The sequence below is a fragment of the Eulemur rufifrons genome, chromosome 27, assembly GCF_041146395.1.
Source record: "Eulemur rufifrons isolate Redbay chromosome 27, OSU_ERuf_1, whole genome shotgun sequence".
NCBI classification, from domain to species: domain Eukaryota; kingdom Metazoa; phylum Chordata; class Mammalia; order Primates; family Lemuridae; genus Eulemur; species Eulemur rufifrons.
The window spans coordinates 29,101,733-29,121,296 of record NC_091009.1 but is presented as its reverse complement, the minus strand read 5'-3'; the positions used below and the strand labels follow the sequence as shown (position 1 = coordinate 29,121,296).

At 42.5% G+C, this 19,564-nt stretch overlaps 1 protein-coding gene across 2 annotated transcripts; it reads right to left on the bottom strand.

The window, feature by feature from the left end:
* Positions 1-881: 881 nt before the first annotated feature.
* Positions 882-11,187, bottom strand: PPP1R15B (protein phosphatase 1 regulatory subunit 15B). Of its 2 annotated transcripts, none has more exons than XM_069459281.1 (2): positions 8,150-11,187; positions 882-3,807 (listed from the first exon to the last, which is right to left on the bottom strand). In XM_069459281.1, the coding sequence occupies exons 1-2, from the start codon at positions 10,226-10,228 to the stop codon at positions 3,586-3,588; spliced, it is 2,301 nt and encodes a 766-aa protein (XP_069315382.1). In that variant the 5' UTR covers positions 10,229-11,187; the 3' UTR covers positions 882-3,585. The 2 variants fall into 2 exon arrangements, with proteins under 2 accessions (XP_069315382.1, XP_069315383.1); XM_069459282.1 differs by having other exon boundaries at positions 883-3,807; positions 8,885-10,912.
* Positions 11,188-19,564: the final 8,377 nt, after the last annotated feature.

Below are 19,564 nucleotides of genomic sequence, written 5' to 3'. Positions count from 1 at the left end.
CTTTAAACTTTCTATTAAAGTAGGAAAGAAAAATAGCACAATTTCTATGGGATATCAGGGTAAGCATAGCAATAAATCTGGCTTAGTATGAATGCTATTTTCATGTATTCTTGGGGAGAGAATGCTAAAAATGCTTCAATTAACCCCTAGAAATAAAATTATAACCTGGGGTTATCAATTCAATTTGTACTAAACATTAACTGCAAATAAAATGTTAGCTTTTCTTTTCAGTTCAGAAATATATCTTTAATAACTTTTATTTGTTAGCTGTGAGGATCCAAATGCCTGAATTTAAAATGCTATTTACTCCTTAATCCATTAATAGGCTTGCTGTAACTCAAATTGTCTTTTTTCCAAGGTAAAAAGTTTGTTTTGTTCTGATGTTACCATCACATTTACTCAATTTTGTAAATGGAAGAACATCACGATTTACAATACCACGATTATCATCATCCACAAAAATGCACAAAATAGAGATTTCCTTGGTACTTAGGTGAAACACTAGGCTAAGCCCAGCATATGAATTTTACTGCTTCTATGAATACTGTGTTTATTTTACTGTTTGCTTCACAGCAGAACTGGATGGCTGGGGCCAATTATAGAATTTAATTCTCAGTCTCTTAGAAGGGCCTTTCCTACTCCAAGAAGCTAATTTTTCTATTTCTGAAATGTGGTTTGCAATTATAATATTTATCTCCCTACCATTCCCCCCCTTCAATTAGCTGAGGTGTAATTTATATGTCACATAACCTTTTTAAACCACAGAAATTTGTCCAGCACCTCTAAATTGCCTGGTCTAATTCTGAAAATCCTGTTCAGTAATTCCAAAACCAATGTAAAATACCATGAAACATGATATAAGGTTGAACCAAAGTATCACTTAACATTTAATAATTGCAAATGTTTATTACAATTTACAGATTAGTTAACAGTTATATACACAAATACAATTTTAGCTATAAAATTTCAAACTATTGAAATCGTTGGATCTGTAGAAGCCAATTTAGAAGTCTTGTGCCCTGATGTCACCTTCCTTAAATTATAAAAAAATAAAATCTGATAGTTTTCAAGTTAAAGATGAAGAGGTGTTATCACAGTTCACCACTCAGAAATGGAAATTCTACCTGTCTGTACAAAGCCTTTCACATGCTACATTGACACTGAAAGCACCATTACAGGACTTCAAATGTGTAAAATTGTTTAATTAAAACCTCCAGGGATTTTCTTTGTAAGACTGTGGGGGTTTAATTTGTTTTAACAACTAGAATTGGGATGAAACTAACAAGAATTTTGTTTGTATCCTTCAGTCCAATTTTAAAATAGTCCTTTCTGTCTTTCTCATCACCATCTGATCACTTCTTCTCAAGGAGGGCAGTATATGGAAGAATTCTTAACCAAGCTTTTACTTATTTGGTGGTGAGTTTGGAATACCATGGGGTACAAATTTTCCAAAATCCAATGAAAGATGTCCCATTATTTTCAAATACACAGGTGCCAGATTTCAGACACAAAACACAATCTAAGTGTCTGAAATAAAATAGTATACTTCCATCCGGTTTTAAAAGAATGCCTATATTTTCAAAAGGCTTTTTTTTTTTTTTTTGGCCAGGCACAGTGGCTCACGCCTGTAATCCTAGCACTCTGGGACGCTGAGGCAGGAAGATTACTTGAGGCCAGGAGTTCATGACCATCCTGAGCAAGAGCAAGACCCCATCTCTCCAAAAAATTTAAAAATTAGCCAGGTGTGGTGGCACACGCCTGCAGGCCCAGCTACTCAGGAAGCTGGGACAGGAGGATTGCTTGAGCCCAGGGGTTTAAGGTTGCAGTGAGCTATGATGGTATCAACTGCACTCTAGCCTGGGTAACAGAGTGAGACCCCGTCTCAAAAAACAAAAGCCTTTTTCTCAAGGCAAATGATGCTTGCTTTCCACCTGACATAGCTGATGCTTTGAAACTAGCCTGTTTTCATGGTATTACACCAGACTCTGTAAATGCATTCCCTGTGATTATCAAAAGTGGAAGTACATGAAACACACAGAATATGGGTTCTACAAAAGTTTGACCAACTTTTACGGGATGCACGCTCAGTATGCTTTTGTATGAATGAACACTGGAGGCAGTTCTTAGAGCAAACCAGATAGAAATAAAATAATGATCAGGTAGATTACAAACTGAGGTAGTAACCCTACAAGCACTTCTGTTGAAAAACTCATCCCCGCAGTGAAAAACTCAAAATTAAGAGGTCATCTATTCTACTTATGTTTTCCATTATCTGTGACGGGAGGCACGTGGAGTAAAAAGACCATGAAAGAACTGGTTGACAACCCCTCAAACTAACAGATGCAGTCATGTAAAGCTAATTAAATAAACCAAACACAACTAGTCAATGCAAAGACTTTGATTCAAAAGTAAACTTTGGGCTAAAGTTAAGACTTCCTAATTGTTAAATCTATAATTCTATCCTTTCCTGAAAGTATAGGCCTTGCCATTACTTCTCTCATTATTAAAATAGTAGAACACAATAAACCCAGATGTTGACTTAGGTGTATATTTTACATTTCAAACTTGAAAATTCAGAACTGCCCATTTCCAAGTTTACAGTGTCATCCTGACAGGTTTCAAAAGTGACAGTGCTGAGGCAAGATGATATTAATAACACTGGTTTTCTGTTGAGAGCACACACAACAAAACCAAATTACTCTGAGATGTCTCCTATCATCTTCCTACGAAAATACTAGGCTTTTAAGTTTAAAAAATAAATGTCTATGATCCAATTATTACTTTCTAGAGTGTTTTGCAATTTCTACCTGTTATAAGATACAAAGAAATACATTCAACTGGGAACTACAACATATACAGAACCTTCTCCAAAGAATAGCTTCCACAGAAATTAAATATATTAGATGTTACAATTTGGCAGAAAGATGCAGTTTTCCCAAAGTAGCAGAGAGCACCGCACGTGTAGATTTTGTGGCAGTCCTTCGAAGTATCCTAGGTAGAACCTAACAAAGAAATAAAAATTTACCACACATTTTCAACCAAACTCATTTTTACAAGAAAAAAAAGTGACACAAGATAAAGTACTTTAAGTTGGTAGCATATACAAGATTCTTTTTTAGCCTTAAGACAGACAGGCCAAATGACTGAAATTAAAAAATACAGAAGGCCATTAATTTCAGAATGTTGGGAAAGAAACAAGAGCCCAAAGTTTTTAGGGCTTTAAGCCCTATAAATATTGTTTCCCAAGAAAATGAGTTTTGAAAGTGCAAAATGACAACTCCAAAAGGTCCCTTTTTTACCTCAAGCAAGCAAAGGTCATTTAAAAATGCATCCAACTAAATCAAGAAAAGGAAGATTAGAAGCCATACTATCTCTTCCTTCATTATCAGGCCTGGCTTCAGACCTGAATGTTTCTAAGCGGGATATGTTGCAAAAAAAAAAAAAAAAAAATTAAACTAGACCACTGGTTCCAAGTTACATTTCCTCTAAAAAAAAGGTCAAAGGACAGCTGCCAATATTTGTTTTTAAAAGAAACCTCTCAAGTAAGAGGTAGTGTATGCTAGAGCTACAGGCTGTCAATTCATCTTAACATTGCTGGAAAACATAAAGTCCTTTGAAGCATGTTCCCTGGAGTCTATTAAACATTCTTTCTCTGTGCTCAAATGTCAAGCAATATCCAATAGCATCTTCTGTTTCTTGAATTCGTTTCTGGAACCTGCATCCATCCCTTGCAAATTCTTCCCACGGTCCTTTGCGATCCTCATCACCACTTATATAATACTCAGTAACTTCTTCAAGGAAGGTTACCTATAAAGACAAAGACTAATTTTAGTCATTCCCTAGGATCTTACAATTGGCATTGAGGTCAATAACCCTTATGCTACTAATTCTTTCAGAATACAGAATATCTTACAGAGATATTTGGTCTCAACTATACCTGAAGTTAAAAATAAGAAAAAGAAAAAATCCTGACTAGATGGCATTTGAGTAAAACAGTGAAAAAATGCCACTTGAATCTTTCATTATGTATATGTAGATATAGGTCTTATATATGTGTAGATATATCTCGCATGTGTCTATACACATACATATATATTTACACATACGCGTAGTCCCCTCACCCCAGCCCTAGGCCTTCTGGTATTAATAAAATTAATCCAGATGAACTGAAATTTTCTTGCTATTAATTCCTGCTACTTTTTTTTTTTTTTTTTTTGAGACAGAGTCTCACTCTGTTGCCCAGGCTAGAGTGAGTGCCGTGGCGTCAGCCTAGCTCACAGCAACCTCAAACCCCTGAGCTCAAGCGATCCTCCTGTCTCAGCCTCCCGAGTAGCTGGGACTACAGGCATGCACCACCATGCCCGGCTAATTTTTTCTATATATATTTTTAGCTGTCCATATAATTTCTTTCTATTTTTAGTAGAGATGGAGTCTCGCTCTTGCTCAGGCTGGTCTCGAACTCCTGAGCTCAAACGATCCGCCCACCTCGGCCTCTCAGAGTGCTAGGATTACAGGCGTGAGCCACCGCGCCCGGCCAATTCCTGCTACTTTTTAATCCTTAGGGAAATATAGTTCTGTAATATTCTTCCCATAAAATGATAGAACAAAATAGTTCAGAAAATAACCACTATATCCCTGGAAGTCAATGTTTTTATCATAGCACAAAGGCTTTAACAATATTTTTGTTTATTTCTATTCTTCCTTTTTCCTTTTTAAAAAATTTTTCACTTTTCAGTGATTTCCAATTTTTGAATCATACATATATATATATATACACACACATAGTACTATTTTTTATTATTACTTTGGTAATCAGAATAGAGATGAGAAAGTAACTTAGTAAACAAAAAGTACAGCAAAATTAAAATCTTTAGGCTGTTACTATAAGAGACTTTGCAGGTAAAATAAAAAAACCTCTTTGTATTCAATATGCTATCACTATATATACATGAAATTGTGAATATTAAAATATACATGACATGCAATGAGTGACAATTTCTACTTATTAGTACTTAGTCCCTACTTAATTTCTAATAAAGAAGTTTCTTTCTAAGGTATCAAACTCCAAAAGTAAATACTTGCTTTAAAGTATGTTAAGGAGTTACATCAGCTAATCCCACCGCGGCCTACTACTTTCATTCTCTTTACATCAGGCCAAGGAATGCCCCTGAGGACAATTAGCAGGTATGTAACACCTTACTAGATATTGCATTCTAGTCTTGAATATTACTTATTCGTTGTATCATTAAGACAAATAAAAATTCATGCAGGCTTTACCATATGCCAGGCTCTTTTCAAAGAGCTTTACAATTTTTACCTCATTTATTCCTCACATCAATCCTCTGAGGTATGAACTATTATCATCCCCATTACACAGATAAGAAAACAGAGGAAGAAAAGTTAACTGACTTGTCCAAATCACACAGCGCTTAGTGACGTAATCAGGATTCAAATACTGGCCCCACAGTCCACACTATTGTGCCACAAAGAAAGTATTTTAACTCCTAGAGCTGAAAGCCTCATTCTAAGAATCAGGCACCGCCCATTATGCCCACATACCTAAAGAATCGCAAGTTAGTCAAAGGCTGTCACAAAACACCATCTTTCTTTCTTCTTCCTCCCTCCCTTCCTATTTATTTATTTATTTATTTTGAGACAGAGTCTCACTCTGTTGCCCGGGCTAGAGTGCCGTGGTGTCAGCCTAGCTCACAGCAACCTCAAACTCCTGGGCTCAAGCGATCCTCCTGCCTCAGCCTCCCGAGTAGCTGGGACTACAGGCATCTGCCACCACGCCCAGCTAATTTTTTCTATTTTTAGTAGAGACAGGGTCTTGCTCTTGCTCAGGCTGGTCTCAAACTCCTGAGCTCAAGCAATCCTCCCGCCTCGGCCTCCCAGAGTGCTAGGATTACAGGCGTGAGCCACCGAGGCCAGCCACTATCATATTTAGACATAACCTTTTGTAAGTTTTGCTTCTAGTTCACAGTCAACAGTCTCATCTATCCTGCTCATTTCATTTTACTCCATGAGCAAGCTAAAATGAGACATGAGACTGGCCTGAGGTCCCCGAACAATAAGAGCTATTGTTTAAAGGTAAGGCAATGAATTATGAGTTTTATTTACTCATCTCATGTAAATCTTGCAATAACTTGTCAACAGATATTATTATTCCCATCAGATAAATCAGTGATTCGAGGCCATAAAAGTCAAGTAACTTCCCAGCCAGATTTGGAAGTCCGGCTGTCTTACCAATCCCTCGGCCTTAGCCCTCAGGAGTAAAGAACACAGGTCTCCAGATGCCAGGTGCTCATTCCATTGCCCCACTTTGTTTCTTACCTATTCACTCTAAATAGGTCATTTCGTAAGGGGCCTCTTAAAAGGACAGAGAAAAGCTTTTTTTTTTTTTTTTTGAGACAGAGTCTCACTCTGTTGCCCAGGCTAGAGTGAGTGCCGTGGCGTCAGTCTAGCTCACAGCAACCTCAAACTCCTGGGCTCAAGTGATCCTTATGCCTCAGCCTCCCGAGTAGCTGGGACTACAGGCATGCACCACCATGCCCGGCTAATTTTTTGTATATATTTAGTTGTTTGGCTAATTTCTTTCTAGAAAGAAATTAGTAGAGACAGGGTCTCACTCTTGCTCAGGCTCGTCTCGAACTCCTGAGCTCAAACAATCCACCGGCCTCGGCCTCCCAGAGTGCTAGGAGAGAAAAGCTCTTTTACCATGGTATTTATGAAGTGTGAACTAAAATTTAATTTTTATCATGACTTATTCAGCTTCTTACAGGTAATACACAAGATTACCACCATTTAGAGATATTTTCTACCCCAGGGATAGTTTCAAAATATTAAGCTGGCCATTTAGAGCCAATATATTATGGTACTGTCCACTTGAAACTCCCCAATGCTACAGAATCTGAGGTCAACAATAACTCACTCACTCCCTTCTCTTTCCAAATAAAAGTATAGCAAACTAAAGAAACTTTCCCTGTACAATAAAAGACACCTTTGAGTTTTGGGGGAATTTCTTTCCGATTAATAACTTTAACTCAATAAATAACAAAGAAAAATAAAGCAATACAAAAGACTCCCAAAATAAGGTTAACCTGATAATGTAATGAAAGAGTAAAACACCCCATAAAGTTAAGACTAGCCTGGGAATAGGAAGCAACTACTCAAGGTAAACCAACTACGTGGCCATCATTGTTTATTACGATTATTAACCTGTAGCTGGCCACTGAAAACTAGTATTGCATTCCTAAGAAAAGGCAATACCACTTTCTGTGTTGTTCTTGACTATCAATCAAAACCATGTAATGTCAAAAAGTTTTTGACACTAAAATTAGTATTTTCTTTCATGGCAAACAATCAGATAAATATGACTTCCTACTTGGTATCATCATCCTCTTAAGTTCTAAGGGACAGGAATGAAGACACTGTTATGCAAATAAAATATTAAGTGTTTGCAAACAACCTATTTAAAATTGTTTTAAAACTCTAAGGCTGTAACACGACTTTCTCAATCTCCAGAAAAAAGATTTTTTTTTCTCTGGCATCATCAACTCCTGGGCTCAAGCAATCCTCCTGGCTCAGCCTACTGAGCAGCTGGGACTACAGGTGCATACCACCACACCCAGCTAATTTTTGTATTTTCTGTAGAGATGGGGATCTTACTATTGCCCAGGCTGGTCTCGAACTCCTGGCCTTAAGCAATCCTCGGGCCTCAGGCCTCATCCTCCCTAAGTGCTAGGATTACAGATATGAACCGCCGTACCTGGTCCTCAGTCTCTAGAAAAATTAATGTATACACAAGGTTTAATATTTCTGTTCCTTTAAAAAGTGTGAGAAGTTGAAGCTAATAGGAAAACAGCCCAGAGCTACCAACCCAAATAAAACGCACTTTCCTGGTAACACCTATACAATGGCATTTTCGTTTTCATTTTGGACAGGAACTATGTATTTGCAAGGAGGGGGGGTTGAAGAGGAAGTGAGAAGAGGAAGGGTCACTTAAACATTAAACATTTCACTATCCAAGTATATGAGCTTAGAGGCCTTCCTCAAAAACATGTACTATTACAGCTCCAAAACAAAGTCATGCTGCTATATTTAACTGTACGAAAAGTCAGCATTATCAGACATGTTAAAAGAAACAAACCTTTTTTCTTTTGATATGCGTGTGTCTTTCTCCAGAAAGAACCTCACGCTGTACCAAGTCTGGGCATCCACTTTCTTGGCTCCCTAACAGTTGCACCTTACAAGAAAGTAAGGTGTGACACTCAGAAATGGCCACAATGGACTCAGACGGTCTCTTTGAGTCATGACAGCCTTTCTGGTTTCTCCCAGATGTTTGAAAAGGAGCCTTAAAATTTAAAAGGTTGTAGGGGTCATCAGAATTACAGAAAGAGTTCCACAGTTTGAGACTCTCTGCTTCATCTGCACTAGATTCCCAATCATCTTCCTCCTCAGAACTATGGTGAGAGGTCTCAGAAAGGCTTCCAGTCTGGGAGGAATTCTCTAAATCAGATTTATCAGACAAATCCTTCTCTGACTCAGAAGCGTCTTCAGGAACGATTCTGGCAGCAGTCTGAATTGTTGCCGTAAAGTTTTGGGGATTATAAGGATCTACACTGTAGAAAGAGTTCCAAAGGTGAAGCCCTTCAGAGTCTTGTTCAAGGTCTGATTCTGACAGTGAGTTATCACTATCAAAACCATCATCCTCAGCTTCCTCATCCCAATCCTCACCTTCAGAATCAGAACTTGTTTCCAGGTCACTGGATGCACCTCCCAAAATATAATCTATCAATCTGTTACTACAAGCTGGTCTGGCAGAAAGGGGAAGGTCTTCAACTACACTTATTTGGTCCTCTCTACGCTCTTTTTCCATAGATACCTCAGAAGATGGACGGCTCTCCGAAGGGTCCTGTTTTTCCAAGGCCTGTGGAATCTCTTTAGTCAACAATTCTATTTTTTCTTCAGTAGGTTCCCGGATGCTTCCAGGAATGGCTCCAGCAGGGGGAACAAACTGTGTTGGGTCATCTCCGCAGTGTTTCAGATCCTTCCGGAGGTTGTGTTCCTCCTCCAGGCTGTGGTAGCCATTATCTTGGTCAGGGGTGGGTAACTCTTGCCCCTTGCTGGCCTGCTGGAGGAATTCCAGCCGTTTCATGCGAAGATGGTGAATTTCTGGCAGGCCTTCTCTAGAAAGAGGTGGGCATCCCTGCCATGAGGCTGGAGAGACCTCCGCACTCAGTGGCTGCGGGTGACAATCGTCCTCAATCAGGCAGCTGCTCTCCGGGGTCAGTGCCTGGCAATCAACTAGCTGGCCATTTCCAACGCTGGTCTGATAGCTGAGCTCTGGCTGCGGCAGGCAGTCCAGGTAGGTGGAGCTCGGCAGACAGGAGACTACGTTGAAATTGCCTAAGCGCTGAATGTTTAGAGGCCCGGAGGGCGAAAGGCCAAGTCCCGGGTCAGAGTACAGACGGGAGTGAAGGCTCCTGGGCAACAGCTGCACTTTCCACCGCTGCTGCTCTAAGAAAAACACATGTGCTGCAGGGTCCAAAGCACTTCCCTTGGCTGTAAGCTCCAATTCTAGGTCTGGGGACGAGCAGTGCCAGTGGATCCCCTCCTCTAGCCAGTGAAAGGGACTGGCCACCGAGTAGTCCGAGGAATCGAGCCGCCGCGAACCCAAAGACTTCTGCGCTGTGGGGCCGGCGGCTTCCTCCCGTCCCTTCAGGGCTTTCAGAGCGCTGAAGCCTCCAGCAAAATCTAGCCATCTGGTCGGAATCATCCCAATGATCTGGATTTGGCTCCAAATCAGCAGCTTCTGAAGCAAGCCGGGGAGCGGCGCAAGGAGCTGGGAAAGTAGCTTCGTCCAGTAGCTGGTCCGAGCCTTGGGCTGGGCAGAGGAAAGCAATTTGGGGTCAGGAGGTGTAGGGAACCTGGACGAGCCTGGCTGCGGTCGCCGAAAGAAGAAGGGCGGCCAGAACCGGGAGCCCGCCCAAAGGGCGGACCGTTTCCGCGATCCGCCTGTCCCCGGCTCCATCTCCTTTCTCTCGGCAGTCTCTCGCGTAGGTTGGAGGTCGACGGGACTCGGGGGCCTACAGAGTCTCGGCCTTGCCCAGCGGCGGAGTCGGTGCTCCAGGCCGATCCCCGGGCCAGCAGAAAAGCCACAGAGGGCAGCGGGCGGCAGACCACAGTGCCGGACGGCCAGCGCAGGAGGCGGCGGCTGAGGCGACATCCATCCTGGCAGGAAAAGACGTGTCCTAGTCCGCTAGAGGCCTCACCACCATAGATATGAGCCCTCCCGCGGCGACGGCGGCGATCTTTCCGGAGAGACGGACCGTTAAAAAGCCCCTGAGAAGCGCGACACCCGGAAGGGCTGGGCAGGCAGGCGGCGCGGCTGGAAGCGAAAGCCAAAATGGCCGCGGGGCCAGCGCGGAGGCAGGACCCCAGGCCACCGGATGAGACGAAGGACGGCAGGCGTCTACGCCACTAGCCCAGCGCCGCCCAACGTAATTCGCAGAGCCCCGGGGGTGGACCTTTCCGCACACTTCCGTGTGGAAGCCGATTGGTCGCCCTAGATGTCCCTGTCGGCTTCCATACTCTAGCGGGAGGTTGCATCAGCCAGCCCTGGCTGTGCGCATGCGTGCTCGTTTCTCCATGGTCTCCTAGGAGACCGCCTTCTGGGTTAAAAGGAAAGGTTGGAGAGGGTTTCAGGGTAACCTGAGAATTCCTCGTAGCCCTTTTAATGGCCTCATACACACGGAGGTGTATACAGTCGCAGGTGATTAGTTCTAGGACCCCCCCCCCATACCAAAATCCGGAGTTGCTCAAATCCCTGATATAAAATGGCGTAGTATTTGCATATAACCTACGCACATCCTCCCGGATGCTTTAATAAAATTATCCCCAGATTACTTATAATACCTAATACAAGTGCTATGTCCATAGTTGTTATAGTGTATTTTTTTAGTTCGTATTAGTGTTATTTTTTTCTGAATATTTTCAATCCGTGGTTGGTTGAATCCCCGGATGCGAATTCGGGGATAGACAAGGTCCACTGCACACTTCCCTTAGACTTAGATATGTCAGGGTTCTGGTATTGTTGAGCGCTAAGTAGACCATAAACCTGAGATCTTAGTTTATAAGAATTGCGCAACGTTGTGCAAATACACGTCTGGTGTTAAGACACAAATCATCTGGAGTGAATAATAACAGGGATGAAAAAAATCTTTTTTTTTTTTTTTTTTTTGTCCTTTTTTTGAGTCTCTCTCTGTCTCCCCAGCTAGAGTGTAGTGGTCTCATCATCGCTCACAGCAACCTCAAACTCCTGGGGTCAAATGATCCGTCTGCTTCAGCCTCCGGAGAAACTGAAACCACGAGCGCACGCCACCACGCCGGGCTAATTTTTTTGTTTTTTTAGTAGCGGGGGTGGGGTTCTCGCTGTTGCTCAAGCTGGTCTCGAACTCCAGAGCTCAAGTAGTCATCTCCTCTGGGCCTCCCGGAGTGCTAGGATTGCAGGTGCCCCGCCCCGAAAGAATCTTAAGTGAAAAAATGAATCATTCTTATCCATTCCCACCCTCTCTGCTTTAGAGTTTCTAAATCACCATTTAGAGTTGCCCGAGATCTAGGTTTGAGGTCTTACAGCGTCCAGTTGACATACATACCCTACAGCGGTGCCTCCCTGTTAGACTATCACTGTGGGGCAAGCTGAAGTCACAGGGGAGAAAGAAAAGTCCCCGTAACTGTTTACTCTGTTTTATGCTTCCCAGCAGGCAACGCATGCAATTCATATTGCTTCCTGAGCAAACAGAACAACAGGGTACAGTACCCAAGAAGGAAGCACAGATTATTATCCTTTGAAAAAAAATTGCCTGGTAATTTTAATTGCTGTGTTTGATTCTCTCTTGTGAGTTTGGTGTTAGTTCATTTCCTTATTTCTGATCCATAGTCAGATGCATTATCCATTGCACCACCAGCCCCATCCCTATTTCCTTATTTCTGCTAAAACTTTTTAATAGATACTCCTTATTACTTGGAGGGTAGCAGTTTTGAGCATGAGGGACAGCAGAAAGATTTTGGGGGACCCCGGGGGAAACCAGCTGCTCTTCCTGCTTTATTAGGCATGTTCAAGGAACAGCCACTTCTTTTTATTCCAAGACAAGATATGACTATGTTGCCCAGGCTGGCCTCCAGCCCCTGGCCCCAAGTGATCCTCTGTCTCAGCCTCCGGAGTAGCTAGGACTACACGCATCTGACACCATGCCTGGCAAGCCACTTCTTTCTAAGCAGCCAAGAGGTCCTCAGTTTCTGTTGTTTACCCTTTATTATCTTAGTCTCCACATCTCTGGAAATATCTCATTTCTCAATCCTAAGAACTTCAGAAAAATGTATTAATAATTGGAGTCAGTTTCATAACAGAAAAGAGATCCAAGTATGCAAATTAATTACTGGAAGCCTCAGTTTCTTCATTTGTAAAGTGAAGCTAATAATTCCTCTTTCAATGGTAAGAGAACTAAAATTCCTAATAAAGTGCCTCCCCTAGACACAGCAGGAGCACAAAGATTAGCTAATATTCTTGTGTTGTTCTACTTTACAATCTCCAATTGTTTCTCATTGCCTGCAGAATAAAGGCTTTATTCAGTCTGTGCTCCCACTATACTCGTCCAGCCTCCTCTTCCGTCACTTCTCTTCATGAATGTTATGCTTTAGGAACATTGGATTTATCAGTGCTCCTTGTTTCATGCCTTTACTAATGCTGTTTCTGGGCCAGGAAAACCCTCGCCTTTCCTATATATATCTTCTCATGCTTCAAGGTCCAACTCAAATGTCAGTTTCTCCCTGAAGCCTTTGCTGACCTTCCCAGTCAGGATTAATGGATCCCTCCCAGCACTTACATTATTATACCCTCTTAGAGCACTTAACACATTGCACTGTATATACCTGTAAATGTTCTCTCCTGCTGGTCCCTAAGGTCCTTGAGGGCTGTATCCCAATACCTAGCGTAGTGGTTCCCAAAGTATAGTCTGAATACCTCTGAGGATCCTGTTTTGAAACCTTTTCAGAGGGTCCTTCAAGTCAAAAATATTTTCACAATGAGTCTAAGTTTTTATTTTCCTTTCTAACTCATTTTCTCATGAGTGTACAGTGAAAGTTTTCTAGAGAATACGTGACGCGTGATCTGGCAACAGAGTGAATGCAAAAGCAGATAGATATGCGATTCCAGCTGTTTTATATTAAGCCAGATACTAAAGACTTTTGAAAAAAAATGTAAAATGCCACTCTTCTCACTAAGCTTTGTTTTGAAAAGCAGTTTTTCATTTAAAAATACTAGTTATGGTAACATGTAATGAGTTTATTATTTTTAAATAAATTTAATTATTTTTTAGAGATGAGGTCTCACTATGTTGCCCAGGCTGGAGTGCAGTGGCTGTTCACAGATGCAATCACAGTGCACTACAGCCTCAAACTCTTTGGGCTCAAGTGAATTCTAAAACAGAAAATATGAATAGATATAACCCACATAAACAAAAGTTCTTTGGGGTCCTCAATAGTTTTTAAGAATGTAATTGAGACCAAAAAGTAAGAACTACTGACGTAGTATATTGACTGGCACATAATAGGTGCCCATTAAATGTTTGTTGAATGAATGGAAGAGAAATAATACTTTAAAATAATAGCATCTGCCTTAAAACCAAGCCTCTTGCATTCTACTCTCAACTTTGTCACTGACTGACACCACATACCCTTGAAAACAATTTATTAAAACTTTCCTGAATGAGTCTCTCCTTCCCCATCTGGTCATTGGATACATAATTTTTATTCTTCCTTACCTTGGAAGTTGTTCTAGAGAGAAAAAAAAAAATACAATCATATAGTATTTGAGAACATGTGACTTTGCCTTGTCAGTCTCAGCTGGAAAATAAAGCATGAATCAGCCTTCCCAAGCCTGCTAGCAGCTAGAGGGTGGAGGCGGGACAGCTCTGTACACAGTGATAACTTGTTGCCAGGCTGTGCGCAACCTGGGTAGACAAAAGTCCTTCAGCTGGCAAGCTGACAGGCACTTTGGCAGAAGAGAATTAAAACCGCAATTAATTATGTTTATTTTAAAAGATGTTGCCATATCAGAACTTATTAACAGTAGTGTCATTAAAGTTGGTATACAACCCCCCACTGCTAAGTTTGACTGGCAATAAAAATATATTAAAAATATATATATATTAAAGATTTTGCCAGGCCTGAGATAAAGGGTATATAATATAGCTTTTTTTTTGTTTCTTTTTTTTGAGACAGAGTCTCACTCTGTTGCCCAGGCTAGAGTGCTGTGGCATCAAGCTCACAGCAACCTCAAACTCCTGGGCTCAAGCAATCCTCCTGCCTCAGCCTCCCAAGTACTTGGGACCACAGGCACGTGCCACCATGCCCGGCTAATTTTTTTCTATATATATTTTTAGCTGTCCAGATCATTTTTTTTTTTTTTTTTTAGTAGAGACGGGGGCTCGCTCTTGCTCTGGCTGTTCTCGAACTCCTGACCTCCAGCGATCCTCCCGCCTCGGCCTCCCAGAGTGTTAGGATTACAGGCGTGAGCCACCACGCCCAGCTGTAATATAGCTTTTGACTTTTTCCGTCACCATCGCCTCCAAAATCTGACATCCAAGTATCCCACACATGGCTGCCATCTTCTATCTTCCTGTCTCACTGCCCTGACGTCCCTATTCAGCTACCCGCCCCTCAGAGACCACAAACCACGGCCATTACCACTTTTTTGTACTCCATCAGCCACTTCGCTTCCCTCCTCACCCATCGTGAATTCCACGATCCAGTATTAAAACTACCCCCTTGTCCTTCTACTCCAACATTCTTCTCTGGCAAAATCCCCACCCTAGTTAAACCCAGCTACTCACTCTGTGGCCACACCCTTGCAGCTAGTCATCCCTCCAGAAAAATCACTCAGCCACGCTGACTGACTCACTTCATACTTGTGATCACAAATCTCATCAATGCCGGGCACTCCTACCACAGTTCCCTGGTAGCTTCACTTCTCCTACAAGACGGTTGCACAGTGCTGCTTCGGATTTCCAGCATGCTCCATAAACACACACTCTCAGCTTATGATACCTCATAGTCATTCAGCTGGGCATAAACCCCCTCATTTTCCCCCAGCAAATCCACCTGCCTCTGCACCCACATACTCTACCTTCAGTCCCATTATGAGCCAGGAAGCTTCCTAGATCCTATGCCTTCATTTCTACTCAAGGAATTCTGGCCTCTGTTATCCATTCTTTCCACTAACATACCAGTTTCTCTCTCACGGAGCATTCACATTAACACAGTTTAACATCACCTGTATTAAAAAATAAAAACCCTCCCCAACATATACCCCTCCAAGTTTCTGCACCACCACAGCAAAATCTCTCAAGAGTCTCCGTCGTCATGGTCTCCACTTACCCCTCACCTGTTCTCCCCTCGGCCCACTGCAATGTGGTGTTCGCCTCCACCACCCGTCCTTGATAAGCAGCTCTTATCAAGGTCACCAAGAACATTTTGCTATATCCACTTCTCTTGACTGTTAGGGGTTGACTTGTGCCCCCCTAAAACATGTTGAAATCCTAATCCCTAGTACCTGGGAATTTGACCTTATTTGAAAATAGCTTCTCTGCAAATGATCAAATTAAGATGAGGTCGTTAGGGTGTGCCCTAATCCAATATGATAGTGTCCTTATAAAAAGAGGAAATTTGGACACAGACACATGCACACACACAAGGAGAATGCCATGTGAATGTGAAGGCAGAGATTGGGGAGATGCATGTATAAGCCAAGGAATGGCAAAGATTGCCAGCAAACCGAGAAGCTAGAAGGAAACATGGAACAGATTCTCCCTCACAGCCCCCGGAAGGAACCAGCCCTACTGACCCCTTGATCTTGGGCTTCCAACCTCTACAACTGTGAGAAAATAAGTACCTGTTGTTTAAGCCACTCGATTTGTGATACTGTGTTATGGCAGCCCTAGGAAACTGACCGTACTTCTTTTCTTTAGGTCCCCAAGACACATTCATCTGCTTTTCCTAGAGTAATTTCAGTGGCTGCTCCTCCTCTAAAGGTTGCCTCAATCCACCACATTCTTTTTTTCTAGGCTCTCTAACCTAGGTGATCTCATCCAGTTCCATGGAATTAAATGCCACCTAAATGCTGATGACTTCCATTTCTAATCTTCCAGACTGACCTCTCCCTTGGGCTTGAGATTCCATTCTACTACTTCTCCACCTGGGAGGCTATCAGACATCTCAAACTTATCATGATCAAAACAGAAGTCTTGATTCGGCTCCACTGAACCCACCTTCCCCATTCCAGTAATACCTCTATAGTACACTTCACCCAATGCTGAGGCCCCAAACTTAGGAGTCATCCTCAGCTCCTCTCTCCCTCGATTCCATATGCAATCCATCAGCAAATTCTGTCAGCTCCACCTTCAAAATATACTACCCAGAATTTGACCACCTCCACCATCCCCAAGCCACCATTTCCCTCCTAGACTACTGCAATAGCCTTCGCTTCTGCTTCCATTCTTGCTTCAAATAGGAGCCAGAATGATCTCTTAAAACAAAATTGGAGGCTGGCCGGGCGCGGTGGCTCACGCCTGTAATCCTAGCACTCTGGGAGGCCGAGGTGGGCGGATCGTTTGAGCTCAGGAGTTCGAGACCAGCCTGAGCAAGAGCGAGACCCCATCTCTACTAAAAATAGAAAGAAATTATATGGACAGCTAAAAATATATATAGGAAAAATTAGCCGGGCATGGTGGCGCATGCCTGTAGTCCCAGCTACTCGGGAGGCTGAGACAGGAGGATCGCTTGAGCTCAGGAGTTTGAGGTTGCTGTGAGCTAGGCGGACACCACGGCACTCACTCTAGCCTGGGCAACAGAGTGAGACTCTGTCTCAAAAAAAAAAAAAAAAAAAAAAAAAACAAAACAAAATTGGAGCATTGCAGTTCCTTTCCCAAGACCCTCTAATGGTGTCCCCATGACACCAAGGATAAAATCTGGAATTCTGATTGACTTCAAAACCCCGTTCTAATACCTCCTATGAAACCCACTCTGCCCACCCCACCCTTCCACTTCCCCACCATGTCCATGCCACACTGCACTGTATTATGTTGCCGTGTCTGCCTCTCTTGCCAGACTGTGAGTTCCTTGAAGACACGATCCACGCCTTTGTCATCTGAGTAGCCACAGGGCCTAACCCACAGTAGGCCATTCATGTTCGTTTGTCGAATTGATCAGACCCCTCAGACAAGTCCCAGCCACCAGAAAATTCCCTCTCAACTTAAAATGCTGCCTCATTTTTGACCTTTCACATATAATCTAATCTTTGCCCCCAAATCCCAGCAAGTTGGCTACTTCATTTTTGCCACCTCTCTTTGAACTCGGAGAACCAGGCCTCCTGGGCTTCTTTTGTTTCCCTTCTCCCCAGGCAACCCCTCGCTTCCCCGTGCCCCAGCTCTCTCATTCCCACTCCCTCAGGGGGCTTCAGATTTCTACCCCATTTGGCCAAGAAATTTCTTTAACTAAGACTCTTGCCAGATTCAAGTTCTAACTTTTAAAAAGTCCACAGGGACTTGTCCAGAATTGCAATGACACCTCAAAACCACTTAGAAACACAGCAGGTAACATTTCCTACTGTTTACTACTGAAAAGTCCCTTGAAAGCCCTACAAAATTCCCTGGCATGAAATCTGAGTCCCCGCTGGAGAGTTTTGAAAACTTCTGGATAAAATGTTTGAATGAAGGTCAAATTGCTTCCATCTTCCATTTGGGGAGTTTACTTCTGGGCTACCGTCATGCTCTGATGGCTTGATAATCGTGAGGCACCTCAAGAGTTTCGGTTTTTCTCTTATAAAATGGAATTGGTTAAATATCACTAGGGGGCCGGGCACGGTGGCTCACGCCTGTAACCCTAGCACTCTGGGAGGCCGAGGCGGTGGATCGTTTGAGCTCAGAAGTTCAAGACCAGCCTGAGCAAGAGCGAGACCCCGTCTCTACTAAAAATAGAAAGAAATTATATGGACAACTAAAAATATATACAGAAAAAATTAGCCGGGCATGGTGGCACATGCCTGTAGTCCCAGCTACTCGGGAGGCTGAGGCAGGAGGATCGCTTGAGCCCAGGAGTTTGAGGTTGCTGTGAGCGAGGCTGATGCCACGGCACTCTAGCCTGGGCAACAGAGTGAGACGCTGTCTCAAAAAAAATAAAAAAATAAAAAAAATAAAAATAAATATCACTAGGTAGCAAACTTTTTTTTCCTGGAGACAGGCTCTCACTCTGTTGCCCTGGGTAGAGTGTCATGGCGTCATCATAGCTCACAGCAACCTCAAACTCCTGGGCTCAAGCAATCCTCCTGCCTCAGCCTCCCAAAGCACTAGGATTACAGGTGTGAGCAACCATGCCCAGCCTCCAAACTTCTTAAATGCAGAAATCGCCTTCATTTATCTTTGTAACCACCTCCCCCCCTGCCCCACAATGCCTAGTACAGGGCCCAATGCACTGCCGTGGAAGCATCCCGCCCACTGTATTCTTTGTGAATGGAGGCATGCCACTGGCTAGCACTGTTAAGCACAGTAAATGTTTGTTGACAGAATTCATGAATGAACCATACCTACTTACAGGGTAGTTGTAATGAAAAATGACATCATGTATAGAAAGCACTCTAAAAACTATCAAATATTATACCAACTTAAGGGATTATATTAAAAATTACCTAGGAGGGGTAGCACAAGGTTGGAGTCCAACAAACCTGGGTTCAAATTCCAGCTCCAAGACCAACTGGCTGTGTGCCCTTAGGCAAGTTACCTAATCTCTCTGAACTTAAGTTTCTTCATCTGTCAAATGGGGATAATAACACCCACCTGATCAAGAGTGAGGGCAGATTTAGCTGGCAAATGTAAAATGCTCCATGCAGTGCACTAATGCTTGTAAAAGTTACCATTTGTAAAGCCATTACTGTCATCTTCATCTTGTACATCAGTTTTCCTCTAAACATTTAAACATCAGCCAGTCTTTCAATTAGCAATAATCTCGCCTTGGATAAACCTCATTGGCTACAAGAGTGCTACTGTGCAAAGCTCAACCAATCTTTAAAGTGATAGATTCTGCAGCAACTTGGATGGAACCGGAGTCCATCATCCTAAGTGAAGTATCTCAGGAATGGAAAAATAAACACCACGTGTTCTCACTAATAAGTGGAAGCTAAATGATGGGTGCACACAGGCACAAAGAGACATAAAGGACATTGGAAACTAAGAAGGGAGAAGGATGGGAGGGGGTGAGGGATAAAAACTTACCTGTTGGGTACAATGAGCACTGTCCAGGTGACGGGCACACTGAAAGCCCCGACTTCAGCATTATACAGTGTATCCATGTAACAAAAACATTTGTACCCCCTTAATATTTGGAAATAAAAATTAAAAAAAAATAAATAAAATGACAGTTTCCTTTTCCTTTTTTTCTCAAATGTCATTTATTAGAAAATACAATTCCAGAGAAAGTAGGAGATACAAGGGAGTCTGGGAAGTGGGAAGTA

Coding starts and splice junctions, on each gene's coding strand:
- PPP1R15B (XM_069459281.1), bottom strand. CDS start 10,228: ATGTCGCCTCAGCCGCCGCCTCCTGCGCTGGCCGTCCGGCACTGTGGT. Junction 3,808..8,149: donor CGCATATCAAAAGAAAAAAG/GTTTGTTTCTTT, acceptor TTGTCTTTATAG/GTAACCTTCCTTGAAGAAGT.